The 27,388-nt window shown below is 39.5% G+C and overlaps 1 protein-coding gene across 6 annotated transcripts in view; it reads right to left on the bottom strand.

Moving 5' to 3' along the window:
* The window catches only part of Crim1 (cysteine rich transmembrane BMP regulator 1), a 179,810-nt gene that overhangs the window by 56,608 nt on the left and 95,814 nt on the right, over positions 1 to 27,388 (bottom strand). For all 6 annotated transcript variants that reach the window (XM_027933454.2, XM_071601491.1, XM_071601487.1 and 3 more), the window contains 3 exons: positions 21,532 to 21,653; positions 12,431 to 12,613; positions 9,951 to 10,148 (listed from right to left, as the gene is read on the bottom strand). In XM_027933454.2, the coding sequence (XP_027789255.1) occupies positions 9,951 to 10,148; positions 12,431 to 12,613; positions 21,532 to 21,653 (503 nt within the window). The remainder of the gene's footprint in view (positions 1 to 9,950; positions 10,149 to 12,430; positions 12,614 to 21,531; positions 21,654 to 27,388) is intronic.

The raw sequence follows: 27,388 nt of genomic DNA, 5'->3' as shown, positions 1-27,388 counted from the left end.
TTCACCTTTGCTGAGTAGCAGTCTGAGATCATTGTTCCACATTTTGACTGTGTCTATGGTGTCTCCAAGAGCACAGTAATCTCATAGTCATCAGCTTATCCAATGTGAGCTGAAACAATGACTGTGTGCCTGGCTGACTGCGTCCTTCCCCTCTCATGACAGGGGCCTTGCTGGAACTTTAGGGACAAGGGCAAACTCATCACAGTTTCATTCACACTATTTTGGTATCTCTGCCAGCAGTCCTACCATTCTCAAGTTAAAAGAAGGCAGAGAAGAACCATGTCTAAAAGCTGTCTTTGATCAGCACATCACAGTTTCAGAAGGACAGTGATCTCAAACTTGTGTCAACAGTAAGAGAGTTCAACCAGTACTTTCTTAGAATTGGAGGTGTTTTACTCAAAAAATAATGTTCTTATTATCTGCCCCCAAGCACGAGGGCTCCCTGACACAAGCAAATTTGTATGGCACAGAATCTCTATGGAATCTTTTTCTAAAACTTGGTTCACAGAAAGGATGACAGATTCATAGTTTTGAAAAGCTTGGATCTTGCTGATTCCTCTCAATATCCAAGGCCTCAGGCCATCCCAAACTGACAGCTTATTATCTCTGAACATATTTTAGCTTTGCTAACAAATAGAGACTCCCTGAACTGTTTTAAAAGTGAGCCGATATGCAAGGCAATAGCTGTCCAATTAAGGTGAAAAAGAACATGGTCTTCGCCTTCCCACTGACAGCCACACTGAGGTGGCTCCAACACACCAGGCCCAGGAGTAGGGGCAGAGAAGAACCAAATCCACAAACAAGCATATACATAAAGTTCCACCTGATTCCACCATAGAGCAAAGACAGCCCAGTTATACCAGCAAAGAATGCTTTTTTAAAAGTACTCAGATACATGTAAGTAGAAAAAGAAACGACCAGCAGTGGAGGATAGGGCTGGCATACAGAATGCATGCTGCAAGGTCTGGTCACGGGGCTGGGGGTAGCTTACAAACTCGGTTCAAGGTCTGCTCCAGCAGCCAATGTGAAAAACAAACCCACAATGCTATATGATTCTCCAGGTCCACAATGACCAAATCTTAAACACTTTAGAATTTTCTTGGGGGTTTTTCATCATGTTTTACTCTGGTGCAAAACAGAACCTGGAGTTTTGACCTGACATTTATTTCTGATTGACAGCTAGCTTTCCAGTGGCCTGGATACCTGAACTAGGCTCTGTTGTAAACAAACCTGATACGTTTAGTTAATTTTTCAGATTCAAAAGTAAAATCCACTCAGTGTGTAGGCAGTTATCCTATGCTAAATAAAAACTGGGTTGACCTGCTAATAACTCAAATTCAAAAAAGTGTACAACCAAAGGCACTATGTCCATTACATCTTCTGACAAATTTCAAAAATGTGCTGTTTAGCATTGCACATCCTGTATCAAATTTAGATCAAACTGATGGTTATTGTCAGGGATCTGGCACTGCTGGATCCCCATAACAGACTTCCCCATCTGCACCCTGGGACTGCTGCAGTGAACATCTGAGAGTCTCAGGCTGAGAGGCAGACACATGGGAATGATGCTATTCCTGCCACCTCAGCAGCCACAATAATGGGGACATCCATAGCAGCAAAGGACATCCTTTAGGAGACATTTCTTTACCTTCAGTTGTTCCTATTTTTTTTTTTATCCCCATGTAACATTTTATTTTCAATGATCAAATACAGCAGAGTAAACAGTTCCAATTGGGTCTTTAACAATGACGCACTGGGACTATTCACTATCTCCAATGCTAATGCTCATGTCCTAAGCAATGTGAAATAATTTTGCTTTAAAAAGACACATTGACTATGTCACAAAACTGTTTAAAATGGTATAATAAGAAGAATTAGAGAAAATATTAAAAATAAATGATATTGAGTCGTTAACACTTATTTTAAAAGAGCAATTTTAATTGCAAATTATTTTTATCTAAATTATTTGAAAATGTTTGAATTGAACACCTACAATTTCACGAAAATGTACCAGACCATTTTGATGTATACCTTTAGTCTCTATGAGTCACAAAAGTACTACACAGTAGGTGAACTGGTGTATATATTTTTTTACTAAACACACCAGGCATTATGCTTACAAATAAGTGTTACTGGTAAAAGTACTCACTTTTGGAGGCTATATGCTTGTGTTCCCCAGTGCTGGTCATGTTAAAATTCTATTTGAAACTTGTCTTCAGATTTGCTTTCAAAGCAAATGACTATGCCATAGGAAACATTTTACTGTCACATCTTGTTTACTCTCAACAATCTCACCCTGGTAGATCACCCACCCTTTCCACCAGACTTAGATATGAATGACTTTGGTTATTTCCCAGAATCTAATAAACCTTCAAAGTCAGACATTTACAAAGCTGAGGATATTCCAAAAGGATGTGCTGTGAGCTCCAAAGTCAGTTTTAAAAGAAAAGCACCAAAAATATTGGAGTGACTGCTTTCCTGGAACAAACGTACAGTTTTCCCATATAACCATTTTGAAAGGACACTTCAATTGAACACGTAAATCTTGGTATGTTTAAAAATAACCTCATTATATAGTCCAACACTGCAGTAGTGCTGAGAACAAACGTGCTTCATGGGAAAAGTACTGAGACCAATCCATTCCTTAGAATTGAGGCAAACACAGGAGGAGATGAAGATGAGGACTTTTAAATAAGATGGTCAAATATAACCATACTTAGGTACAGCAGAATTTCTCCTTAAAGCTAGAAACTGTGATTACCAGTTAAAAGGTTAAATCTCATTTGGCTGACAAAAGTTAATTCTTCTACTTATCAATGGCTATACCCTAAGGAAGATGGGATCTTTCTTTTCAAAGTTTGCAGGCCTTTTCTGAAGGGCATGTCTCTTAATAAACTTCATTAACTTCTGTTTGGTTGTCTAAGACTTGTCTCTTATCCAAAAAAGTTTAACACAGTCTCAAAAGAGATTGTGTTTATTTAAGCTTGTTGGAAAAACATTCCTATCATTTCAAGAATGACTAAATATTTTTCATTCACATAGTTAGCATTCCAGACCATGTTTTCCTGCCTCTGTTGATTAGATGAAAATTAGCAGGCCTAAGTCTGATCTATTAGATGCAATTATCATCTTAGTAGGGAAATCACAAGACTCCTAGCTCTTTTAAGTACAGGAGGGGGACAGCTGGGAATATAAAGAGGAACCTGTTTCCTATACCCTACTGCATCAGGGTAACACCTAAACTCTGCTAACTCAGAGGCAGGGGCCTTTCTACCATGTGCTCAGAATCAGCCCTGAACAATTCTGAACAGTTAAGGCATTAAGCACTGATCATCTGTAAATTAAGAGTGTAAGGCCAATAAACCTTCATTTTTTAAAACTTTGGTCAGTGTGTCAGTTTTGCCCGCCACCCCCCAAAAAAAGTCAAATACAAAGTGCAAGGCATTACTGACATAGACCTGGAGAATCAGCAGCAGAACTCTGGCTCTAATCAAGAACAAGTACTTCTTCCCCTAACTTGCTTCTGCAACATTCACTTTCACATCTGTTTAGGTGTTTATGTATAAGGTGGATCTAACAACCAATGAAAGCCACTTTTGGAAAACACATCTTTCTGTAAAGCTATGAAAACCCTCACATCTTAAAAGTGATAATTTAAGGTCAGAGGGGAAAGTCTTTTACATCCATTTCGTGTACACTCCAATGTTATTTTACATATCTAAATTTTTTAAATGATAAAAAAGTAAAAGTATCACAGAATTTTTTCATCAATGAAAAATTTCTCATGTTTAGCTGAAAGACCTAGGTTAACACATGGTCATCTGCCATGCATTTGGTACCCAACATTATGACCTTATTTGGACAAGCAGAAAACAGACTGTGTTATATTTTAATTTCCATTTATGGAACTAGGTTCCAGGACATTTAGAGTTAAAGGATGAAACAGCATGCCTGACAATCTTTAGGATATTACGAATATTTTATTATTCTTGGCTTACTAATAATAGCACAGTGATATGGTCCTAAAGCACTACCACCCATAAACTGAGTTCTGAACCCTGTTATGTACCACAATGTTAATAACATGTGACCTGTGGCATCTCTGACTTCTCCGCCCCTCTGGGGTCAGCCAAACTATGCTTGACTCCTTGCCACAGAAGCAGTAGCTTAATCGTCTGAGATACTGTTCAGTGGGGAAGCATTATGGGCAGGGCTGGAAACATTTTTTCCTTTTTTCAAGGAATTCCACCCAGATATGTGCCTGGTACAGACTTTTCTGGCAACCCAGTAGAAATCTCCCTTGAAGCACAACTTGGTTCAAACTTTTATCATCAACATTTGCAAAAGAATACAGTGCTCCTATACAGTTAGGACTGATGACAAGGAAGACACTGCACTTGACAGCTCTCAGACCTCCAGTCTTGTGCTGCAGGCAATTTTTTGGGTGAGACGATGTTGAAGTGGCTTACAAAATCCACATAGATTGAGACATGCTTACCACCTCATCTTCAATACTGCCCCATTTAGAACCAGGATTTCTCATCTAAGTAAGGAATCCCAGAAGCCAGGTGGTGGTTGTGGAGGATAGTTGATTTTTCTGGTTCAATCACATTCCATCCTAAATCCACAAAATTAGAAAGAATCCATGCATAGTGAACCTCTTATTCCTTCACTTCAAGTTGATTAAGTCCAGGTGAACAGAATTACTAGGCCTGCCTAAAACTCAGCTTTGTATCTGATGATAATTCTTCAAATAACACTGCTTCATGCTACCATGGACAAATTTTTAAAATAGTGAAATAGAATAATATGATGAACCTTTATGTGTCCATCACCCAGCTTTGAAAATGTATAAAGCACTCTTTGATTTCCTGGGGCAGAAACTTGATTTCTGAGACACAAAAGCCAGAGAAAGGAAAATGCCCACTCACCCAACTTTAAGCATGGGATTTATTTACTGGCAACATGAGTATCATTTTTAATGCTACCTTTTAAAATATTACCTATGTTGTTCTTAGTTCTTGAAAAGTGATACTCTGATTGGCTCCCAAATCCCCAAGATCATCGAAATCATCAACTCCTCCCGGCAGGAGGTTCTGCACACAACCCAGCCTGAAGAACACTCAGGTCACAGTGGCCACCTGGGTGGGGTCCAGACACAGCCCACGATGAGACAGCAGATCAGGTCTGACATTAAGACTTGTTAAGTCATGATGAAATGCTTATCTCCTGCATCAGGTGTCAAACTACATTGGCCCCACACCTGTCCACGTCTCTTGTATTTTTCTTACTGAGCATTCTTGAGTATGTCACATATATCTCATGGCCACATTTCCCTCCCCAATACTTTATTTTACCTTCAATTATAAAGCAACAAGATTTGTAATGGAAATGGTATCTTGTCCCTGGCATCTCTCTGACATTAAGAATCACCTTGGGCAACATTTATACATGACAGTACAGGGGTGTGTGTGGGTGGGTGGTGGGGAGATAGCAGATAATTTTAAATACCTGACTGTATCTTAAAACAAAAGAAAACAAAACAAAATTCTTGCTGGTGTAAGTAACCGAAGTAATAATACAGTGGCAGCTACGTGTGCGTAAGGCATGTCTTAAAAATACTTGGTATTTGGTGTCACAGTGAGTATTAGCCCTGAGCTGAGAAAGAACAAACTGCAGATTACACGCTAGTCATGGGAGGCCCAGGTGGCTGTCACCGGGATGGAGCTAAGAGCAGAGTTTGCATCAGAAGCCAATGTGAAGCCAATCAGCCCAAGTTGCCTGGAGATGTGTGGGCACACTGCATGTCAAACCTACACAGCACTCTGCTTTCTGTTCTCAAAATGTGCTTTCAAATACAAGCCTCCTAACATTACTCTTTCTTCAACTGACCAGGGGTTCAAATGGCTGTCAGCTTCTTGGGCTCTGTTTAAAAGTGGCCCTACATCAGGACCTATCTCAGCTAAGGAGGAGATCTGTAGGAAGGGGTAAATCTATTCATGAAAAGCTTTTTGAGCATCTCCTTACACACAGATACCATTCTAGGAATTCAGAAGAAGATGGCAAATTCCTTGATCACTGGGGACAGGCCTCTTTCTGGCATGCAGTGCCCTGTTTGTTTCAGAGGCAGTGGATGTTCAGGGTCCAGAGCCTGGGCTCCGGGACACACGTCTGCCAGTTTCAAGCTATATGACCTACAGCAAGTCACATGGCCTCTGAACTGGGTGTTCTGCAGTGATAAACTGGAATGAGAGTACCTGCTCTGGAGGGAGGCCGCAGGGGTCAGATGAGCCGATGTTCTTTAAACACTCAGGCCCAGCACACAGAAAGTGTGTAAGGAAAGTTACGTGGGTTACGAATAAAATGATTCAATGGTGCTAGAGACAGAAAAAGACAAATTTTGTTTTTCCCTCCCTATTTTGATTTTGGTTTTTAAAAAGGTCATGTCTTCCCTGTATACACTGAAATCACAAACTTTACATGCTATTCCATGCTTTTCCACCCCAGCTCTTTACAAGAGTCTGAAAATAAAAAATAATGGAACTGATAAATAAGAGAAGATGCAGAGAAAAGTCAGAAAAGCAAAATATGGGAATACAATAGTTACAGACTGACAGACTGCAATGGCTTATCTGTATACCTGAATTGGGTGTTGACGGTCACTTGCTAAAACTTCATCATAAGAGTACTTAAGTGCCAACTTAAAAAGCACTTAGGTACTTGTGAATCAAGTTAGCTGTCAAGTAACAACTTTGTCTTTAAGGGCCCCCAGGTTCATGTCCCCAGTCCTCTGGGAGTAACCAGGCACACTATGCTGTCACTTGGAAGGTATGTGTCTCTAACACAACCAAACCCACAGCAAGGTTCTTCCTCCCTGTAGGAGTTAGCTATGTATGGTGATTCAGTAACTTATTTAGAAGAAAGCTGAAGCCACAATCCTTGTGTGGTGTCCTCTCCTCTAACTTCAGACCATGACTATGTACTCTGGGATGCAGGTAAGAGGTAAGGGCTAACACTTGTTAAGCAACTGTGTGCAGAGGAATTTACTATGTATCTTAACTGTGTCAAAAGCAGTGCTTCTGTTTTTCTCCAAATGACTGTGGCTGATTGCTTATTTATTACAAATTAACACCCTGTTTCTCATTTCTTTACAATCCTTTCGCTACTCTGAAATTAAGAATTTAAATTCAATTTCATTTGAAATTATAGTTAAGTAGGCTATTCAATGCTACAGAATGACTGCTGAGAAAAGATAGTTTCAAATGGTTCCATAAACTTCCTTGGACTCTATACAAAAAGACCCGTACAACTTGTATTATTTTATAAGTTTATTATTATGAGTAATAAATAAACTTTCATATCATCTTAAGGAGTGCACTGTTTTTTTGATTCCATACCAAAGGTTCTTTCTGTCCCTCTTACACCTTAAAATGACAGTTACTGGAGAGCAAATTCAATCTTACATGAAACTCACTACCCAACTACAGTAAAAACAAAAAACAATACAAGCAAGATAAATCAGTTCTCTGAGAACTAGAAAATGAAATCTTCTGGAAGATTTGATGAAAAGAGGTAAGTGCCAGAGCACAGGAGAGAGAAGAAAGGGGACCCGTAGACTCTTAGAGCTGGAATGACAAAGATGCTGGGTTTTGCTGAGGTGAAGAGGAGGTGGGGAAGCTCACCCAGCAGGGTCTAAGGCCTCCTTTCCCTGAGGTCTGCCTAGTGGGGTAAGAGGGTAGGCAGGCGATCACATCCCAACACCTGGAGTAGCTTTCAAACTGCAAACGATTTCCTCCCCTGCCACTCCACTCCAGTCTCTCCCTAACACACAGCCAAAAGCCAGAGATGAGGAGAGATTAATAAAGGAACTAGAAATAGGCAGCGTGAGGAAGCCGGGATGACATCTGGGGGCAGGGAAGCAACATAAAAACAGCTAAACCTGATAGGATTTCAGCTTATCCCAGGAATGTGACACACTGGAAACTTAGAGGAAAATTACCTAAGTCTCTCTCAACCTTATTTTCCACATCTCTGAAATGGGGTAATACAACTATGTATGCCTTCAGCATAGGGTGGTGATGGCGAAAATGTGTTGGGGACAAATGTCAAGCACCTTACCCACAGTACTCTATGTAGACAACCTTTACCTTCTGGTTTAATATAAAACTTAGCCTAAATATGTTCTCTTAAGTTGTCTCTTATTTATGTTTGCTTTTTTTGAACTACAAGAGGTGCTTCATTCATTTTCTGGAATTAGTGGCTCACCCAAACTGTAAATCTTTTCTCAAACAGTGAAGAATTAGATGGCAAGTCTATGCAGATGCTGCAAAGCATAAACACTAACAACACCACACTCACTCACTTCTTAGCCAAACATCTCCTTGGGGGAAACAACCAATCAATTTCCTATATAATTCTATTCATTAACGGCTTCTCTTCTCCACTCACACAGATATGCAAATGGAAGAAAAAGGTGAGTGCAAAAGGATCTGCCTTCCTTTCCTCTTGCAGGAAAGGGTTATTCTTTTTATAAGCTTTTAAAATCTTACTTTGAACTTATGAAGTAAGCCACATGAGATTAAAAAGCAGGGGTTGAATGGATTACATGTCTATGCTTTTAATTTTTCTTATGGGTTCACACACATGTATACTTAAATATTTCAGGTTGACAACAGACTGTCCCTTAACCTTAGGGACAGACATACCCACCTTTAGCTGCATTGAGAAGCACCCTTTCCTGTAAAGCCAACTACACAACCATTACACATATTTCTACACACTCCCTTTTCCCAGCACTGAAACTCTTGCCTTTCTGGGGATGGGAGGAGTGTATGTGAGAGGAGGGGCGATTTCCACAAAATCATCTCTGGAAGCTATAAAGACGTGGAGGGTGGCAGCTACACTCTGAATGGAGTAATGGTGAGGGAACTGGTGATGTCAATAGAACTAGAGACTTCCAGCTTAAATTTTTATTATGTGATTTTTTTTTAAGGTCAATAATATATCTAACCCCTCAAAGGTTAATGAAGCTAGTTAGCAAATTTTTAAAGTCTGAATTTACCAAAATTTAGGTAAAAGCAAAAGATTTCTTGATATTTAAAAGACAGTCTAATTAGCTGACTTTCTGGAAAAACCTTTTAGTTTCTTGATATCTATTTTAGAAAGTTCTATAAGGATCTGTACTTAATGTGGATTAATTCTGGACACACATTATGAAAACATGTTTCTCAGTGATAGATAATCTCTACTGGATCTGTCAGTAGAAATATCTGATCTACTGTCTGTTCCAACAGACATGGACAGAAGATTATGATGACAAGAGTAATGTGCAAAGAATCTTCAAGGTGGAGGAAACGGACTGGAAGAGCAGCTGGAATGGAAAAATTAGTCCAGGATACCTCAGTTTCTCTCCACTGAACAGAAGAGGTAGCCAAGACAGAAGTAAAAGCTTTAGTGGAATGGCAAAGCCACAGTCATCATAGCTTCAGAAGGAGGAAGGATGCTCTGTGTGATTGAATGCAAATGGCCTTTGATGATTTGGTCCTTTTCTGACAGCTGTCAGGACTCTTGGGTTTATGGAAGCAGCTCAAGTTGAACATGTTACGCATGAAACATGGATCTTGATTTCCAATTTTATTTCCCTGTGCTGACACTGGGTGTTAATTAGGCTTACAACAAACTGAATTAAAACGTATATACCCTTATACTATAATGTATTCATGTAAGTATATGTGCAGTGAGAAAAAAGACTACACTACTCTCATTTTAAATTTGCAACATTTTTCTCAAACGATGAATCAGGGCTGTATAATAAATTGATCTGTAACTAGTAACAGCATGAGGCAGACATTATGAATGAGGAAATAAAAAACAAACAAGAACATACTGGTAGAAGCTTCTTCTCCAACAGGAGACATTTGCCAGACACTCATCAGAACTACAGGGCTTACCTTCACACACAGGGCAGCACTCCCCAGGCACTTTCACGGGGTGCATGCAGCTCTGCCCACAGGCTGTGGCCACGCAGTGGGGCTCTCCATTGATGCATTGGCAGAATGTGCAGTCGTCTTCCCGCCACCGGTCTCCATGAGCACGGATCTGGCCATTGGCATAGCAGCCGGCAGGATTGTTAAAAGGATACACTGGATCTAAATTAAAACACGAGTTCAGAGTAAGATTGAGGACAATCTAAATCTTATCTCTACCTGTACCTAAAGACACTTTTTTTTCCTCCAGGTTTTATTCATCAATGGTTCTATTCCAACTGTGATTAACAGAAGCTGGGGTTACATGAGGGATCCCTAGGGTTACATGCAAAAGCAGCTGTCACACCAAATGTACATCTTCTCATCCTGACACTGCAGTCAGGGAGGAGGAGAGGTGGCCTAAAAGCCAATGTGCAAAGCTGTCACTCCACAGAGTTGGAAAGCTTTCTGAACAGAGCTGTGGGCTGGCAATTAGAAAGCATGGATCTATTCTAGGCTCTGACTTTTTCACACCTCAATTTTACCACCTGTAAAGTGGAAGGATATTGCTCCATTGAAATATCCGTGATGCTGTTGCTTCTGGGACTAAATGACTTGATTCCCGTGGTGCTTGCAGGCCTATGTAGCAAGAGGAAGGAGCAGCCTCCAGGTACCTGCTCAGCCTCAGGCATGACAGGCTGGTTTAGTCATGCCTTAGGTCTGTCTGGTGCCTCGGACAAAGACTAAACTTTAGGCAATTTTTCTCCCCTAATCTGGGAAGTTAAACAGCAAAGGTTGGGGAATGGAATTAGCCAAGGCTACTATTAAAAAAAATTCTGAAGCAATTGCTAAAAATATAAATGCTGAATACAAATCCAAGTATCCCTATAATGACAGCAACTATATAATTATTCCACTTTTTTAAATTCACAGAAATATATAAAATATGGCATCCACAAACAAGTAGTGCCGTGCAAGGAGGACAGTCCAGAGAGTTTAGAGTTTGGTCTTTATTCTAAGGAGTTCAGAGGGCATTGTGACAAAGTTAGAAGGTCAAAATTTAAAATAATATAGTCACAACTTTAGAAAGGCAGTCTGCCAGCTGGATCAGGCCAATAGACCTGAGCTAGATAAAACTTTCTAAATTCCTTTGTAAAAAAATATTACAGTACATACTTCATTTCTACTTTAAGCCTGGATCTGAATTCCAGGAAGTGAGACATAACCAGATCCATGTCCAGACAATTCGCTACGATTATTACTTGGAGGTTCATATCTGTGTTTTTACACCATCAACCGCTGCATAGTTTCAGATGCTATTACAAACTAGGGACAGCTACAGAACAAATCAATTGGGAAGGCTAAAAGTTTTATGTGATTTTTTTTTTTTTTTAACTCTCTCTCACCATAATAATATCTAAAAAGTGAGCTACTTTTCTCCTGCTTTGGTGAAAATGACTTCTTACAAGGGAAAGGGCTCTGTGTTAGGAATGCAGTTTTCATACTTCAAACATTTCAGGTCTTCAGTCTGATGTAACAAACAAGCTCAAATGTTAAAAGGAAAGGATTTTAGTACAACAGAAAAAAAAAGCAAAGAACTGAACGGACACTGTGCCCTCTCATTTTGTGTGCAGATATCAGGCAAAGACCAACACATGTGACAGTGGATTGAAGATCTGTGACCTAGTCAGAACAACAAGGCTCACATGACCTTCCTTTCTGGGGAAATAGCACTGTGTGGTCAGAAGAATATGGGAGACCCATTCAGGCCTGGCGTCATCGTAAACTCAAGACAAGAGATTGGTTTTCTGAACTTCAGTTTCCTAGGGCTTAAAATGGGTGGGTGGTAGTAGGCGGTCTTTAGAGGTACCATTCTGAAATGCTACGTATAAACTACAGAATGAGAGGGTGGAGCCTGCTGCTGGAACATGCGAATAGATGTGGTGGAGAAGAGGGGATAATGAATAAAACAGGTCCTTGAAGAATCAGACCTGATGCTCAGGAACACTCTGATACCTGGCCAGATATGGAGTCAGGCTTAGCCCCTCTCGGAGCTGACGGCCTGGCACCGTCAATGATGAAGACCATCCTTTTTAGCCAAGCATCCAAGGAAACCAGGGGGTGAATTCTAATGTCAGGGTGAGGACAAAGTTTTGTCCCATGACGTGCTAAGGCACTGCTAGAACTGTAGGAAAGGCCAGAAAGCAATTTCAGGAAGTCTCAAGTTGACCTGTAGACAATGGGCATGACCCATTCTCTATACCCAAGATGAAGAGCGTCTCTCAGGGAGATCCTTTTACACTCTGCCTGCTATTGTCAGCCTTCTAAAACACCGACGGTGACATCATTAATAAGGAACTTCAACATTCCTCTCCTTTTTGATGAGACTGAATTCAGCTGACTTTGATATTAAAGCTCTGGACCGTGTATTCTCATATCAACCTTCAACCAGAATTTTTCCTTACCTTCACACACGGGGCAGCACTCGCCTTCAGGCACATAGTACCTCTCACAGTTCAGTTCCCCGCACTGGGCAGTGAAGCAGATGGACACGCCCCCTTGGCATCGACAGAATCGACAATTGTCCATTCGAAACATGTCCCCATCATAATACTCCACGTTGTTGAAGACACATGCTGGCTTTGTTTCTGAAGGAATGAAGACAAACAAGGAACATTTGAAATAACTTTTGCAGTACTGAGGATCAAACCCAAGGTTTCATAAGTGAGAGGCAAGCACTCTACCACTGAACTGCATCTCTAGACCAAATAAGCATATGTGAAGTCCTTAAGTGGTGTCCTTTTATGCTTTCCAAACAGCCTCTAGAAAATTCTGTCAAAGAGCAGGAAGTTATAGTTTGGTGAAAATTTACTAAACTCAATCTAACTTTATAATAGAAGCGACAAAGCAAAGTAAAATAAACAAAACGTGTTGCTATCCTGTTTACACAAAGGAACTGAAATTCTCTTGAGCAAAATCTACATTGACTTCCTCCCACCCCGCAACAAAGGTTAACTTTGTGATCATGAAACTTACATATCTGGTACATGCTTTAAAGAGTTTATATTTGCTTTGTCAAACCCTTCTCTACCTTGAGTGCAGGATCCTACCTCAATATTAGGTTTGGTTCTTCTGCAAGTAATTTAGTGAGGCTTTTCTTTTAGTTTGGAGGTGGCAATGGTCTTCTTCTCTTCCTTTGTTCCCTTCTAAACTCTTTTTTCTATTTAGTTTAATTATCTATCATTTTAACAGTGCTTGTCCTTTAACCTGTATTACCTCACTTAATTTCAATAACAAAGATCTGATGTGGATTCACTATCCTGAGTTTAGAAGTGAGGAAATACTAGGTAATTTGCTTAAAATCACACATTTCACAAATGATAGAAGGAAACAGTAGCCTTCAACTAAAAGCTTGTGCTTGTTCCACTGCTTTAGGTATATTCTGCTAAGGATTCATAGTCCCATTATGTAGAACACTCTGTATGATAATAATGATATTTAAAATTTTCTCTGCCCTGAAAACTCTCTAAACTATTCCTTGTCTCTAATTTTGGTTGTTTTAAAATAATCCTCACGAGACAAAGACAACACACACACACAAAAACAAACACACAAACAAACAAACAAAAAAACACCCTACAGATCAGTACCTCTTATGAATACAGGCATAAAAATTCTCAAAGAAATTACTAGCAAACCACATCCATCAACATATAAAAAGGACTATATGCCATGACTAAAGAGTATCTATTCCATGAAGGCAAGGTTGGTTTAACATTCAAAATTCAATTAATTTAATAAGATATGTCAATGGAATAAAGGACAAAACCCATATCATCTCAATAGATGAAGAACAAGTATTTGACAGAATCCAATACTCTTTCATGACCAAAATGCTTAACAATTAGAAATAGAAAAGAAATTCCTCAACTTGTTAAATGGCAACTATAAAATCCCACAGCTAACATCAAACAACGATGTTAGCTCTCAGCACTTCAATTCAACATTGTAATTAAAGTTCTAATCAGGGAAATTGGGGAAGGAAAAATAAATAAAAGGAATCCAGATTAGAAAGGAAGAGGTAAAACTTTCTCTAGTTGCAGATGATATAATCTTATATATAAAAAATTATAAAGAGTCACTAAAACTATCAGAACTCAAAAAAGTTCAAAAACATTGCAGGGTGTATGTGAGACTCAAAAACAATCTGTTTTATCTATATAATAGCAATGGGTAATCAGAATATAAACTTTTAAAAAATTCCAGTCTTAAGATCCTTGAAAAAAAAAATCAAAATGGGATGAAATTTACAAAATAAGTGCATAACTTACACTTCAAAACCAACAAAATATTCTTTAAACAAATTATTTGTTTCTACATCAACAGACATGAATTGGAAGACAATATTGTTAAGATGAAAATATTCTCCAGTTGGTCTCATAGGCAATGAAATCCCTATCAATTTCTTTTGTAGAAATCTATATGCTAATCTCACAACTCATATGAAAATGTAAGGAACTAAGAACAAAGTTAGAGAACTCCCACTTCCTGATTTCATAATACCATACAATGCTATCGTCATCAGGGAGGTATGGTTCTAGAGTACAGATAGATATTATAGTTCAGTGGAATTCAGAGTTCAGAAATAAACCATTTTATTTATTGGTTTTTGACAAGAGTGCCAAGACAATTCCTTGGGGGGAAGAATAGACTCTTCGACAAATGGTGCTGGGACAACTGCATATTCACAGGCAAAAGAATGAAGATCAACCTATCCTCACATATACAAAAATTAACTCAAAATGAATCATACAGCTATGATCTAAATGTTATAGCTACAAGTATAGAACTCTTAGAAGAAAATAGGAGAAAAATCTTCATGACCTTGGATTAAGCAAAGATTTCTTAGATATGATACCAAAAGCATAAGCAACAATAGAAAACATAGATAAAATGAATTTAATCTACTTCTATACTTCAAAGGATACCACAAAAAAGTAAGACCCACCCACAAATTTGGATAAATCATTTTCAAATCAGGTATCTGATAAAGAGCTTGTGTCTTGAACTCTTATAAAACAATTTTTAAAAAAACCTGTTGAAAAATGGACAAACATTTGATCAGATGTTTCTCCTAAAAAGATAGAAAGGGCCAATAAACACATGAAAGTATGTTCAACCTCACAGCCCACCAAATTAAAGAGTACTGGAAGCTGAAGAAAGTTGTCCTGAACAGACACACCCTGTTCAATCAGATGGGAGAAGCCACATGATAACAACCACATCTCTTATGGGCTTCTCTGTCCCAAAATTACTTCTTAATATGTCACCCTGCACATGTGAAATACTTGCAGAAACTTCCATCGCATTTTAATTGGAGTATATATTTGCACTATACTTAAGAACAATTACATTCTCATTTGATTTTACAATGACCTTGTTTGGAAGATGAGTATTAATATTCACTTTTTGCAAGGAGGAAAATGAAATTTACAGAGATTAGGTGACTTGCCTAAGGAGTGTGCAATGAAATGTGTCTGTGCACACGTGCAGGAATGTGTACGCCTGGGTCTCTTTCCTTAGTACTGTCTGAATGTGATATTTCTTTTTTCAGAAAATTAATGTTAAATTAAAAAGGATCATATCATTATAGCTCAGAATTCTTTAGTATGTCAACATCCTTATCTGAGCTGGTACTGGAAGAACCTGTGCACCTAGATAATAAAGCATAGACAATAGAGTGTTTTTTAAATAAACTTGGATGCTGATGGAGTGAGGCACAATACTGTACTCCAACAAAATGTCGAACACTCATTTAAGTGGGAAAAAATTTATAAACCAATCAATATTAATTACTTATCTGAGTTTATCAACCACATCGCCATCTGGAGTAAAGCCATAAATCTTCACCGAGATTTGAAGAAGTGAGGAGGGAAGATTCTGGTCGTGCATAAACCTGCTGCAGACTGACTTGTTTTCATGGTGGGGTGTGCAGAGGCTTACATGGGAAAGAATGGGACTGACCATGCTACCAGTGCAGTCCAGTTTCACTAGCTAAAACACAGGGGCAAAGGAGCCTTTGAGGAGCAATAGCAAATCGCTTCTTCACCTGATGAAGATAGAGGTGAGTCTCAAAATAGTCTGGAGGTTTCCAGGACTTCATGAAAGAATGATTTAAGCAGGTGTGGAATAGAAAAGTCCTAAGAAGTAATTTACTATGTCATTTGTACTCCTCAATGCAAAGAAGCATGAAAGTGTCTTTTTAGTGATTTCTCAGTGTGTTTTGTGTCTGCCATTTAAATTTTATGTTTCTAAGTTCTGGAATCTTCCCTTTCCTCTTTCACACATTTCAGAACTCGTGAAAAACAGCCTTATCATATAGAACGTTAGTAAACTCTAAGGCCTGCCAAATTACACTGATTGGCAGATGGTGATAGGTATATCATTTTAACAAAGGAAAAGACTAAAATAAAGGACTTCAGTTCCAATGTGAAAACGGAGAAGAATCCCCAATAGATACACTTCTGTTCTCAACCTCTCAGTAGGGAACAGTTCATACCTAGTCACTGTCTCATTTCTCTGGGGGATGGAGCGGGAGTGGTGAGCTGAATGGGAAGTAAATGGGACACAGCCAGAAGCCAAGACAGACGACCCTATGACAGATGGGAACTGTCTGACAATTTCTCCATAAGTCAATAGCAAACTGATGTAATCACAAAGATAGAGTACAAGGGCTTCCAAGTACCTGAGGGGGAAAAAACCTTTTGTATTAGGTGTATAAGTATGTGCCGGAGTATACCAAGCAAACACTATTTTAGGATAAGGAAAGAGAATAACACTGAAAAGACTGGCCTCTCAAGCATTAACTTTAAAAGGCACCAGGGGTGCTCAACAAACACTTACTGAACATAATATTTCTTTCAAAGCACCAGATTCTCCCCATTTCTGTATCAGCAGATGTTTTATGCCTGCGAATCTTACTGAGCACGATTTCTATACAGACAGGGGGTTCTTGACAGATGTTTTTTTTTTTGTATGCGTTTTCTTATTAACAGGCTGCAGGTCTGGCTTTTCTGGGCCAAAATTTACCAGAGGAAAAAGCTGATTTGGGGTACAGGTAGGTCTCCTGCAAGTGATCAATTTCACATGTGAATGAATGTCTGGGAGAAAATTCTGTCAGTGCCAAAAATAAGACCATTTCCAATATCTTATAAACCTTTTATATGTTTAAAAGCAAACTATTGGGTGGATAGCATAACTAATAGAAACCCCTAGTTATCAGTGCTCTTTTAAAATTTGTATTTCCTACTTGTGTAAGAATCAAAGTGCTACAGGGATAGACAAATATTTCCAATGGCACAAAAACAGGCTAAAAAGTAATTCTACTTTGCTCCCTTCCCCTGAACTTACTTCACACCACCTGAAATTGCAATGGTTGGTTCTGCTGTATATAAGGGACCCTCCTGCCAAAAAACGAGGGCACTTTTCTTCTTTTGTACCAATGACAGATTCTTACAGTTGAGAATGAGAACTAGCCCCAGGACACACTTGGTCCTGCTTGCTACAGTCAGCATTGAATATCCTAAGGCTAAAAATAATTCTGGTCATTTCATTTCATTTGGTTTAAATCCAATAACATAATACCACAGACAATTCATTTACTCCTGTGGGGAACAGTTTATAACCAAGTCAGGCTAGAAGAATCTGTTACTGACTCAAAACCAAGGTAGTCTATTTTATCTAGCTGCGTGTGGACACTCACTGGCTAGTGATCGTGTCCAAGCAACTGAATGAATGATCACTATCACATTTTGTGCCTGGAATTTAAACCCCGGACACCCGCAGGAATGAGAGAGGTGGGCCACACACAGGATAACAGGGTTATTGCTACAAAAAGGAGTGCACGTGCCTATCTAGAAGTGGAGCCCCAGCTGACTGCTGATAGACATTCACTTGTGGGCAGAACTAACTCTTGAGGGAAGGGCAGGACTGTTCATGGCTTTGGAGGTCATATTCTAGGTGATGATTATGACCACTTCCAAGTTTACATAAAAGGAACTCCACCGCACCACCTGTCCCTCTGGTTTTAAGCAACAGGGTTCTCGGGTGACAATACCTCCCAAATGCTACTCTCAGTCCCTGTCAGATAATCCCATCACAAACTGTCACCATCTGCTCTTCAACTCTCCTGTCCCTGCACAGAAATACAAGCAAAGCAAACTGCAAAGAGAAGTACAATGTACAGAGGGCGTTCTCGCCAACGATTCATCCATACTAGTGTTTTAAACACTTAGGAGTTCTAGAGTTCTCAGGGAGAATTTTTAAATCTTACACTTGTATTTTAACACTTAGATTAAAAAAATAACATGAGGATATAGATCATCTGAAGGCATCTTGGGGACTAAGTGCTGCCGTGCTATCTCTGTTTCAGCAAGCAGGGCTGATGACATTAGTGTTCCACCCACTCTCTCCTGAACTGGTGTGGAGTTCTCAAACTGAGACAGAGATTGAGGTGCCCACAGGCTAGCTGTGGCAATCTCACTTCCTGAAACTGCTTTTACTAAGCTGCACCGTAGTATTTTGCTTTTTACTGGGAAGAATCACCACAGGATACCCCTTTCTGCGTATGTGGTGTTGAAGCAATTGAACACACAATCTACTTCATCACTCAGTGCTTCCTTTTTAATTTCCATGTGAGAAATCTCCATTAGAGAGCGCATCACCCCGTCCAGCAGGCTTTTTTGCCTCTGAAAGCAAGAACTGTGTGTCTGACCCTTCCTCCTCTTTTCACTTTGATTGGAGGAGGCTGGGGGCCAAATCTGATGTTTAACTCTGGCAACAACACAGCCTCTTGTAGCCTGCATACCTGAGGGTACTCTCTGTTTAATTTTCACTTCTCAACTTTCACTTCCAACCTTGTAGCCATACTTCTTCTTGCTAATTAATATTTTATCACTATGTTACAGAATTCATTCTCATTGTAAATTGCCTCAAATTCTTGTGGATAAGCAAGTCTTTGGATGTATTCAACAGATTTCTGCTTTTCTAAGTGATGATAATGAATCTTTGACATCTAAAATCTCCTAAAGGCAACCTTATGACAAGTGCCAAGATTCTTCCAGGACCCTGGATGATAAACACACACACACATACACACACACCTCTCTCTCTGTCTCTCTCTCACAAAGTAGGTGTTATGACTATATATGTCAAAATAAGTAAAATGCAAAATTTGAGAAGTCTCTTTAAAATATTCGGTAGTATTATAAATCTTTATAGCATTATGGTTTTTAGTCTCTTCTACACATGAATGATATAGGTAGAGACACTAAATAGCAGGGCGAGAAGTAAAAATCACTCAACAAATTTATGGTGGCAAGAAAGAAGCAACCACCAGAAACACTGATTCTGTTTGCTGCCCCACCATTTTCTCATAGCAAATGGCAAATCCTATTCCTGAAGCCAGGGTTCAATAAAAAGTGGCTATAAATGAGGGCAGGCCCTGGAGATTGAGTCCAAGATCATTGAGACAGAAGTGCAGTTATTAGCTAACCTAGACACAGCTGATTGGAGAGAGATGTAAAGCTAATGTCTTGATAAGAAAGGCCCGACAATTTGGTTTCCAGAATCAAGAAGCAAAGAGAGAAGAAAAGCATTCTTCCCCACTCAGAGGAAATGAACAAATTTTATTACTATTGGTGATATTTCCAGGAGACAAATGACTTAGGATGAAAGAGTGGGGTGGTCAACGATGAAGCTCTCTCACCAGTAACCCTTCCATGGGCTGGCAGTGAACGGCTGCCTCTTGAGGGAGCTATTATGATAGGAATCAGATCCCTCGGTTGCTAATTTCAGGAAATGTAGGTGCCTCAATGAGGCACATGATATACTAAGGTCCACAGAAGTAAGGGTGAATGTGACCAACTCCTGTCCTTTAGTAGTTCACATTCTAGAGTGAAAAATAAGTTCTGGAAGGAAGCATGTCTGAGATGCTGAGATCCCATGGTAGGGATTGATGATTTCTGTCAAAATGGTATCCTAATTATAGTACAAGTTAAATAGTCACAGAATATCACCTACACAAAATTACACTGCAGCAGCAGGGCCAGAGAGAACAGATCTATTTGTCCACTGGTTAGTGTGTAACAGACAAAACCACTGTCTGGGTGATACCAGGGGTGGGAGAGCACTGAGAAGGGATTTATGCACACGGAACCCTGTCTGCACCCCTCCCTGTATGCTTATATCTATAAGGTCTGTACATTCCCTTACTGTCTCCTTCCCCTACCCCCAATGCCCAGAACAGTGTCTCTCACAGAGATGAACAGGGGGTGTGCACACAGTATAATAGACTCATTTGCACTTGAGGCACAATTCCAAGAGCTTCACACATTATACCTCATTTTATTTACCATTATTCATGTCATTTTACAGATGTAGAACTGAGGCCCAGAGAGATGAAGACATTTCCTCAGTTTACACAGCTAGTAAGTGGAGAAACCGATTTTCAAACTGGGGTCATCCAGTCCTAGCCTGTATTCTACCTTAACTACAAAACCATACTGCAAGTATTTCCTCAAAGCAAACCAAAACAGCACATGTGGTCAGAGAACTAAAAAAATTCTAGGGTGCAAACCAACAGGATGCAATTTCAACACGACTTTTTCTTATGTGTGAGAGAGGGACCTGAGAAAAGGGAAGGAGACCTCGGAAGGCTGCATCCTTGCAGATAGTAGTTAGGGTGGACATTTCTGTATGTGTATGATGTTTGTTGTATGTGCCCAAATTTTTCTGGGTGCACAGGAATCAATTAAATAATGCTCTATGAAATTACTGACATGTAACTTGTTTCAGTTTTCCCTTTTTATTCCTGAAAATTCTAGTGGAGAAACATGTTCTAGGTTCTCTTGTCTGGAACCTGAATTCAATAAACATCTAGTCACCAAACATGGAGCTCTTCTATGAAGGATGAAAGGGAGAGGTGGGTCCTGTTTGAAAGAATCTGGCGACTGAAGAATTTTTTTTTTCTGATCCAGGAGGGTCAATCCACAAGCAGGCCAATACCAATGACCAAACATCAATCAAAGATGTTCTAAGTAGGAAAACACTGAACTAGAAGAACCATGTCTTTCCTAATTCAAACTGTTGTTGCTCTCGTGTGGAAAGTGTGTCCTTTCAGCAATAGGGCAGGTTACTGAGTGACACAGAAGGGATATGCACACAGGCTCTGTGCTTCTTTTCTGGAGAAATTCTAAAACTTCTGACAGTTTCAAAACCCAACAGAGTAGGACAGCTACCTGCAATCTGCTATTGCATTTCTAAAATTCTCCTTCTGATGAACCATGGTTCCTGTCCTAACTTTCTTTATTGCACTGTGAGATCTTAAGTAAACCTCCTTTCTGAGTGACTTTCAGCAACTCCCTGAGTAAATTCCCTGCTTTGTAAAAGACAGAAGCAGCTATGGTCCATTGGCCCACCCCCCCTCCTCCTCCTCCTCCTCTTGCTGCTGCTGTAGTTGCTACCGAACAAATATACACTCTCTGAGAACAAGAGAAACCCCACGTACCATTAACACATTCAAAGACATCACAGCACTTTCCGGGTGTCCCATCTCCACGAGAGACTATGCGGGGAGTGGATCCCACCTCACACACGGGGAAACCACATAAGCCAGAGAGACACTCGCATCTGAAACCAAAGAAAAGGGAAGGAAAACCCCATGAATAAACAACAACATAGAAGTCGGGAGACCACAAAGTGTCAGTGGCAAAGTACCTGGTCTATACCACACAGCCTCAGTTATCTGGTGTCACTGGGAAATGAGGAGGGGGAAGAGGGTCTCACATAATCTGCTTTCCCAAGGTCTACGACTACTCTCCTTTACATACACGCAGATTTTTAACCATGTTGGCACATATATTTCTACAAGGCATTACCTCATTGCTTACTTAACCAGATTGGTATTGAGTGTAACATGCATTTTCAGACAACTCAGGGCAATGGTTATGAGCACACATGCTTGTCTACACGTCAGTGGTACTGGAAGGGGCTGAGGTGCTGCTATTTGATATGCAGGTGTTTTCCAGAATCATTTCTGATTTTATTTTCAACAAGTCATCTGCTTTTCAGATTTTTATTGTCAGTATGGTTATCTCTAGAAGCACCTTCATCTCAAGCAACATTTAATTTATAAATGTGCAGAACAGAAAGAGACCAGAATGACGGGCTCTTAATCAATAGAGGGTACAATGTCAGTAAATGGACTCAGTGACAGCTACCTTGGAGGTGGTAAGTCTTAATTTTTTGGATCTTCTAGGTTACCATATGTGCATTTATCTCTCCATGCATGAACGAGGTGTTGAATGCATGCAAGCTGGCTGTGCTGGCTCTCAACCTGAGCTTCAACTCTGTTATGAAACCTGCCTAAACACAGAAACCTGGTGAGTATGGATGGGGAATATGAGGAGACCAAATGTCTTAACTGCTACAATGAAATAGGAGACAAGAAATGAGATGCCCAGGGCAGCTGGGTGGCAGCATGCAAATCATGCAAATGTAACAGAAGGAAGAAGCAGCTAAACTGCAGCCCTGGGACTCCCCTGGGGATAGAATTGTGGGTCAGAAGGTGGAGAGAATGAAGGAGGGAGTTCCTGGGCTCATAGGAGTGAAAGGAAGGCATTCTGGCAGAAGAGCTGGTATTCATGTACAGGGGTTTTGGGGGGTAGGGTCAGCATCAGGAGAGATAACACTCCTAGCAGGGAAGAACTATTAGCACATTCATTAATTCTGCTACCTTTCCTTCTTATTTAAGTGATTTGATTCATTCTCCTATAATTCTTTGGATGTTTAATAAATTAAAATATGCTTGTAGTCCTCAAGTATCTTAATAATCAGGCCCAGAGATTTAATGACATTTAAACTGTTAAACAAGAAAGGAAAAGAAGTTAAAATTTGCACTAAAGACCAAAGCCACTGCAAACTTATGAAGGATTCCCCCACCCCCCATGCCCACCCTTTCAGGGTTCTTCCATTTGACGTGATGGTTCAGGTGGATTTCTGGGAGCACAGAGTGTTAGTTAAGGTTTTGCTGGAATGACATTTCTGCTTATGGTTCAAAATAAGTGTCTGCCTATTGAATGTGAGCGGAGATGGGCCACGGCTTTGGAATTCACTGTATTCCTGTAGGACAATCACCTTCTCAGCTGAGTAACTGTTATCTGGGCCTTCAACACTTGGTAAGGTTATCCCAAACTCTTTCATGCTTATGTACCTAGCCACTGCAGCTGTAAGCACATAATCTTACCACTGTGGTATAATAGTAATAATATATTAACATTTGTTGTACTTGCCACTCTCTAGAATTTAAAATTCTTTAGGGTTTATAAATGAATCGGGCTAGAATATTGAGAGGCTACACTCTGATTTTAGTACCTAGATGTGGTTATAAAGAAAGCACCCACAAGAAAAGCCGACTAATCTTTTCTTAACACATCTGATTCACACTGTTGCCTGCTCATGTGTTCCAGGGAATCGTTCTAATTTAAACACCAACAAGCATTCCATCACCTGAAAAATACTTCTTCAGATGTTGTCTTTTAATAAAAACTTCAGCCATCTTCCCTGATCGTACCTGTCTTAGGTTCTCTGTTATGCTGTGGGAAACCATACCATGCTGAAATTCAGGTCCAAGTTTGCCCAATGTCTGACTTATTTCCCAACCTCTATCATTTTCTATAGACCCAACACCAGCAGCTTGCAAGAGATCTAAAACTATGCACAACTGACTATTAATCCACTCAGAGGAAAAAAAAAACTTTCTAAGCACAATTTTCACTTCTAAATCAAGAACATTAATATTAAAGAGTGAAAGAGTTTTGCCAGCTGGTGTGCTCCTGACTTCTGTCCCCTTGTCTACTTGTCCTTTGCAAGTCCCCTCTGTCTGTTCCCCTATTTTGACTTCTGACAGCTTCCCTTGAACATGAAATTAGTACCTTAATGAAGAAGGAACTTACAAAAGAGCCTCAAAAGGTAAAAATCTAGGCTCAAGCCAGATATCTGTTTGGCAGTTCAGATTAGGCTGAATTTTAAGAAACTGCTCTTTTTATTTCAGCATCCAGAAATTAATATACATAATTCATCACATCAATAGCCTTAAAGACAATCACATGATGCCCTCAATAGATGCAGAAAAAGCACCTGACAAAATACAGCACCCACTCATGTTCAAAACACTAGAAAAACTAGGGACAGTAAGAATATACCACAACACTGTAAAAGCCATCTATGCTAAGCCCAAGGCCAACATCATTCTAAATGGACAAAAATTGAAAGCATTCCCTCTAAAAACTGGAACAAGACAAGGAACCTCTTTTACCACTTCTATTCAACATAGTCCTTGGAACTCTAGCCAGAGCAATTAGGCAAAAGAAACAAATTAAAGGGATATGAATAGGAAAATTAGAGCTCAAATTATCCCTATTTGATGACAACATGATTCTGTATTTGGAAGACCCAAAAAACTCCATCAGAAAACTTCTAAACTCATAAATAAATTCAGCAAAATAGCAAGGTATAAAATTAACACCCATAAATCAGTTGCATTTCTATACACCAATGACAAATCAGTTAAAAGAGAAATTAGGAAAACTATCCCATTCACAATAGCCTCAAAAAATAAAAATAAAATTTGGGGGAATCAATCTAACAAAAGAGGTAAAAGACCTCTACAATGAAAACTACAGAACATTAAAGAAAGAAATTGAAGAACTTAGAAGATGGAAAGATCTCTCATGTAGGCAGAATTAATATTGTCAAATGTTCATATTACCAAAAGTGCTAGATTTAATGCAATTCCTATTAAACTTCTAATGACGTTCTTCATAAAATTAGAAAAAGCAATCATGAAATTCATTTGGAAAACTAAGAGGTCCAGAATAGCCAAAGCAATCTTTGCAAGAAAAGTGAAGCAGGAGGTATCACAATACCAGACGCTTAAATTATATTACAGAGCTATAGTAACAAAATCAGCATGGTATTGGCACCAAAACTGACATGAAGACCAAGGGAACAAAATAGAAGATACAGAGACAAACCCATATAAATACAGTTATCTCATACTACACAAAGGTGCCAAGAACATATATTGGAGAAAAGAGCCTCTTCTACAAATGGTACTGGGAAAACTGGAAATCTATATGTAGCAGAATGAAACTGAATCCCTCTTACCCTGCAAAAAATTCAACTCAAGTAGATTAAGGACCCAAACATTAGGGAAGAGATCCTGCACCTAGTAGAAGAAAATGTAGGCTCATTTTTCCATCATGTTGGCTTAAGAACCATCTTCCTTAATAAGACTTCTAAAGTGCAAAGAAGTAAAATTAAAAATCAATAAATGGAATGGTATCAAACTAAAAAGTTTCTTCACAGCAAAGGAAACAAGAACATAAAAACAGAGCCTACAGAATGGGAGAAGAATCTTTGCTACCTGCACCTCAGATATAGCATAAAAAGATTAATCCCCAGGATATATAAAGAATTAAAAAAACTAAACACCAAAAAAAGCAAATAATCCAATCAATAAATGGACAAAGAAATTTAACAGGCACTTCACAGAAGAAATATGGTCAACAAATATATGAAAAAATGTTCAACATCTTTAGCAATTAGAGAAATGCAAATTAAAACTAAACTGAGATTCTATTCTAATTCTAGTCAAAATGGCAATTATCAAGAATACAAGTAACAATAAATGTTGGCAAGAATGTGGGGGGAAAAGGTTACACTCATACATTGCTGGTGGGACTGCAAACTGGTGCAGCCACTCTGGAAAGCAGTCTGGAGATTTGTAAGAAAACTTAGAATGGAACCACCATTTGACCCAGTTATCCCACTCCTCAGTATATACCAAGAGGATTTAAATCAGCATACTACAGTGATGGTGCAGCCACATCAATGTTTATAGCTGAAAATTCATAATAGCTAAGCAATGGAACCAATCTAGGTGCCCTTCAAAAGATGAATGAATAAAGAAAACATGGTATATATACATAATGGCAATAGAGAAGAATGAAATTATGGCATCTGCTGGTAAATGGATGAAACTAAAGGCTATCATGCTAAGTGAAATAAGCCAATCCCCCAAAACCAAAGGCTGAATGTTCTCTCTGATATGTAGATGCTAACACACAATAAGGGTAGTGGTGGAGAATAAAAATCCATTGGGTTAGACAAAGGGGAATGAAGGGAAAGGAGGGAGGATGGGAACAAGAAAGCCAGTAGAACGAATTGGTATGAATTCCTTATGTTCATATATGAATAATACATGACCAGTGTAACTCCACATCATGTCCAACCATAGAATGGGAAGTTATATTCCATGTGTGTATAATATGTCAAAATGTACTCTACTGTTATGTATATCTAAAAAGAATAAATAAAAAAGAAACTGTCCTTTTTACAGGTTGACCGACGATGGTCAAATAGCAATTCTGTATAGTTCAACACAATACAACTCAGCTAGATTATCTGGCAGTCATACCTACATTCACTCTCAGAAGAGGGGGGAAACCCCATCATGACCCATATTTGCTTAGGAAATATATTGTATCTATAAATCATGTGAGTTCAGTGTAGTTTAAAGAATTCTTTTATAAGATTTTTCTATATTCCCTGCTTACACACTGGAGGTAGGTATTTTCCCTTGACAGATGGGTGCAGTGAGGCACAGTGCTCCATCAACTGAGCTGAGGTTCAACAGGGTTTCCTGTTCCCTGTGTTCCCACAACCAGAAATGCAAAAACACGGAGTATGAAAACTGCACCTTGTCCTCACCACCCTCTCTCTCTCCATTTCCCCCCAACCTTCTCCTTCCTCTTTCCCCAATCCCTGGAAAGGAGTAAGCTAGGGAAAGGAGAAGATGCCAGATGGATCAAGGGCAGAAGAAATGGAGGACCACAAGACAGATGTTTAATTCTGCTGAGGCTGCCACTCATATACCCATCCCCAACTCCCTGCTCTGTCTGCCCTCATCCAGAACATGCTGCACCCACAGTCAACAATCTTCAACTACTCTTTGTTCCATTTATCAATGCCTCAGCTCAGCACTCAGCACCCTGAAGCCCACACACCTTTCTTTCAAAGCCCTCTCCCAGTATTTCTCTTAGGCTGCAACCATTTCTCCAGGTACGCTCCTGCTCGGCTGTGTTTCCTCTGCTCACACCAACTAGCTCCTGAACATTCCTTGTCCAGGCCTCGTGCTGATCCCTCTCGAGATAACATCCCCTTCTCTGAACCCCACCCTTGTCTGCAGCCCTTCTCTCACTCTAGGTAACACGAGTTCTCACCTGGCCACAAGCTCTTCTGCACTTCTCCTTATATAAATATTTCTTAGATGAAGAACTGGAGGGTTAGAAGAGAGGGATGCT

This window comes from Marmota flaviventris, chromosome 14 (assembly GCF_047511675.1).
Source record: "Marmota flaviventris isolate mMarFla1 chromosome 14, mMarFla1.hap1, whole genome shotgun sequence".
In the NCBI taxonomy this organism is placed as follows: Eukaryota; Metazoa; Chordata; class Mammalia; order Rodentia; family Sciuridae; genus Marmota; species Marmota flaviventris.
The sequence above is the reverse complement of the archived record's forward strand: the minus strand, read 5'-3'. Positions and strand labels throughout refer to the sequence as shown.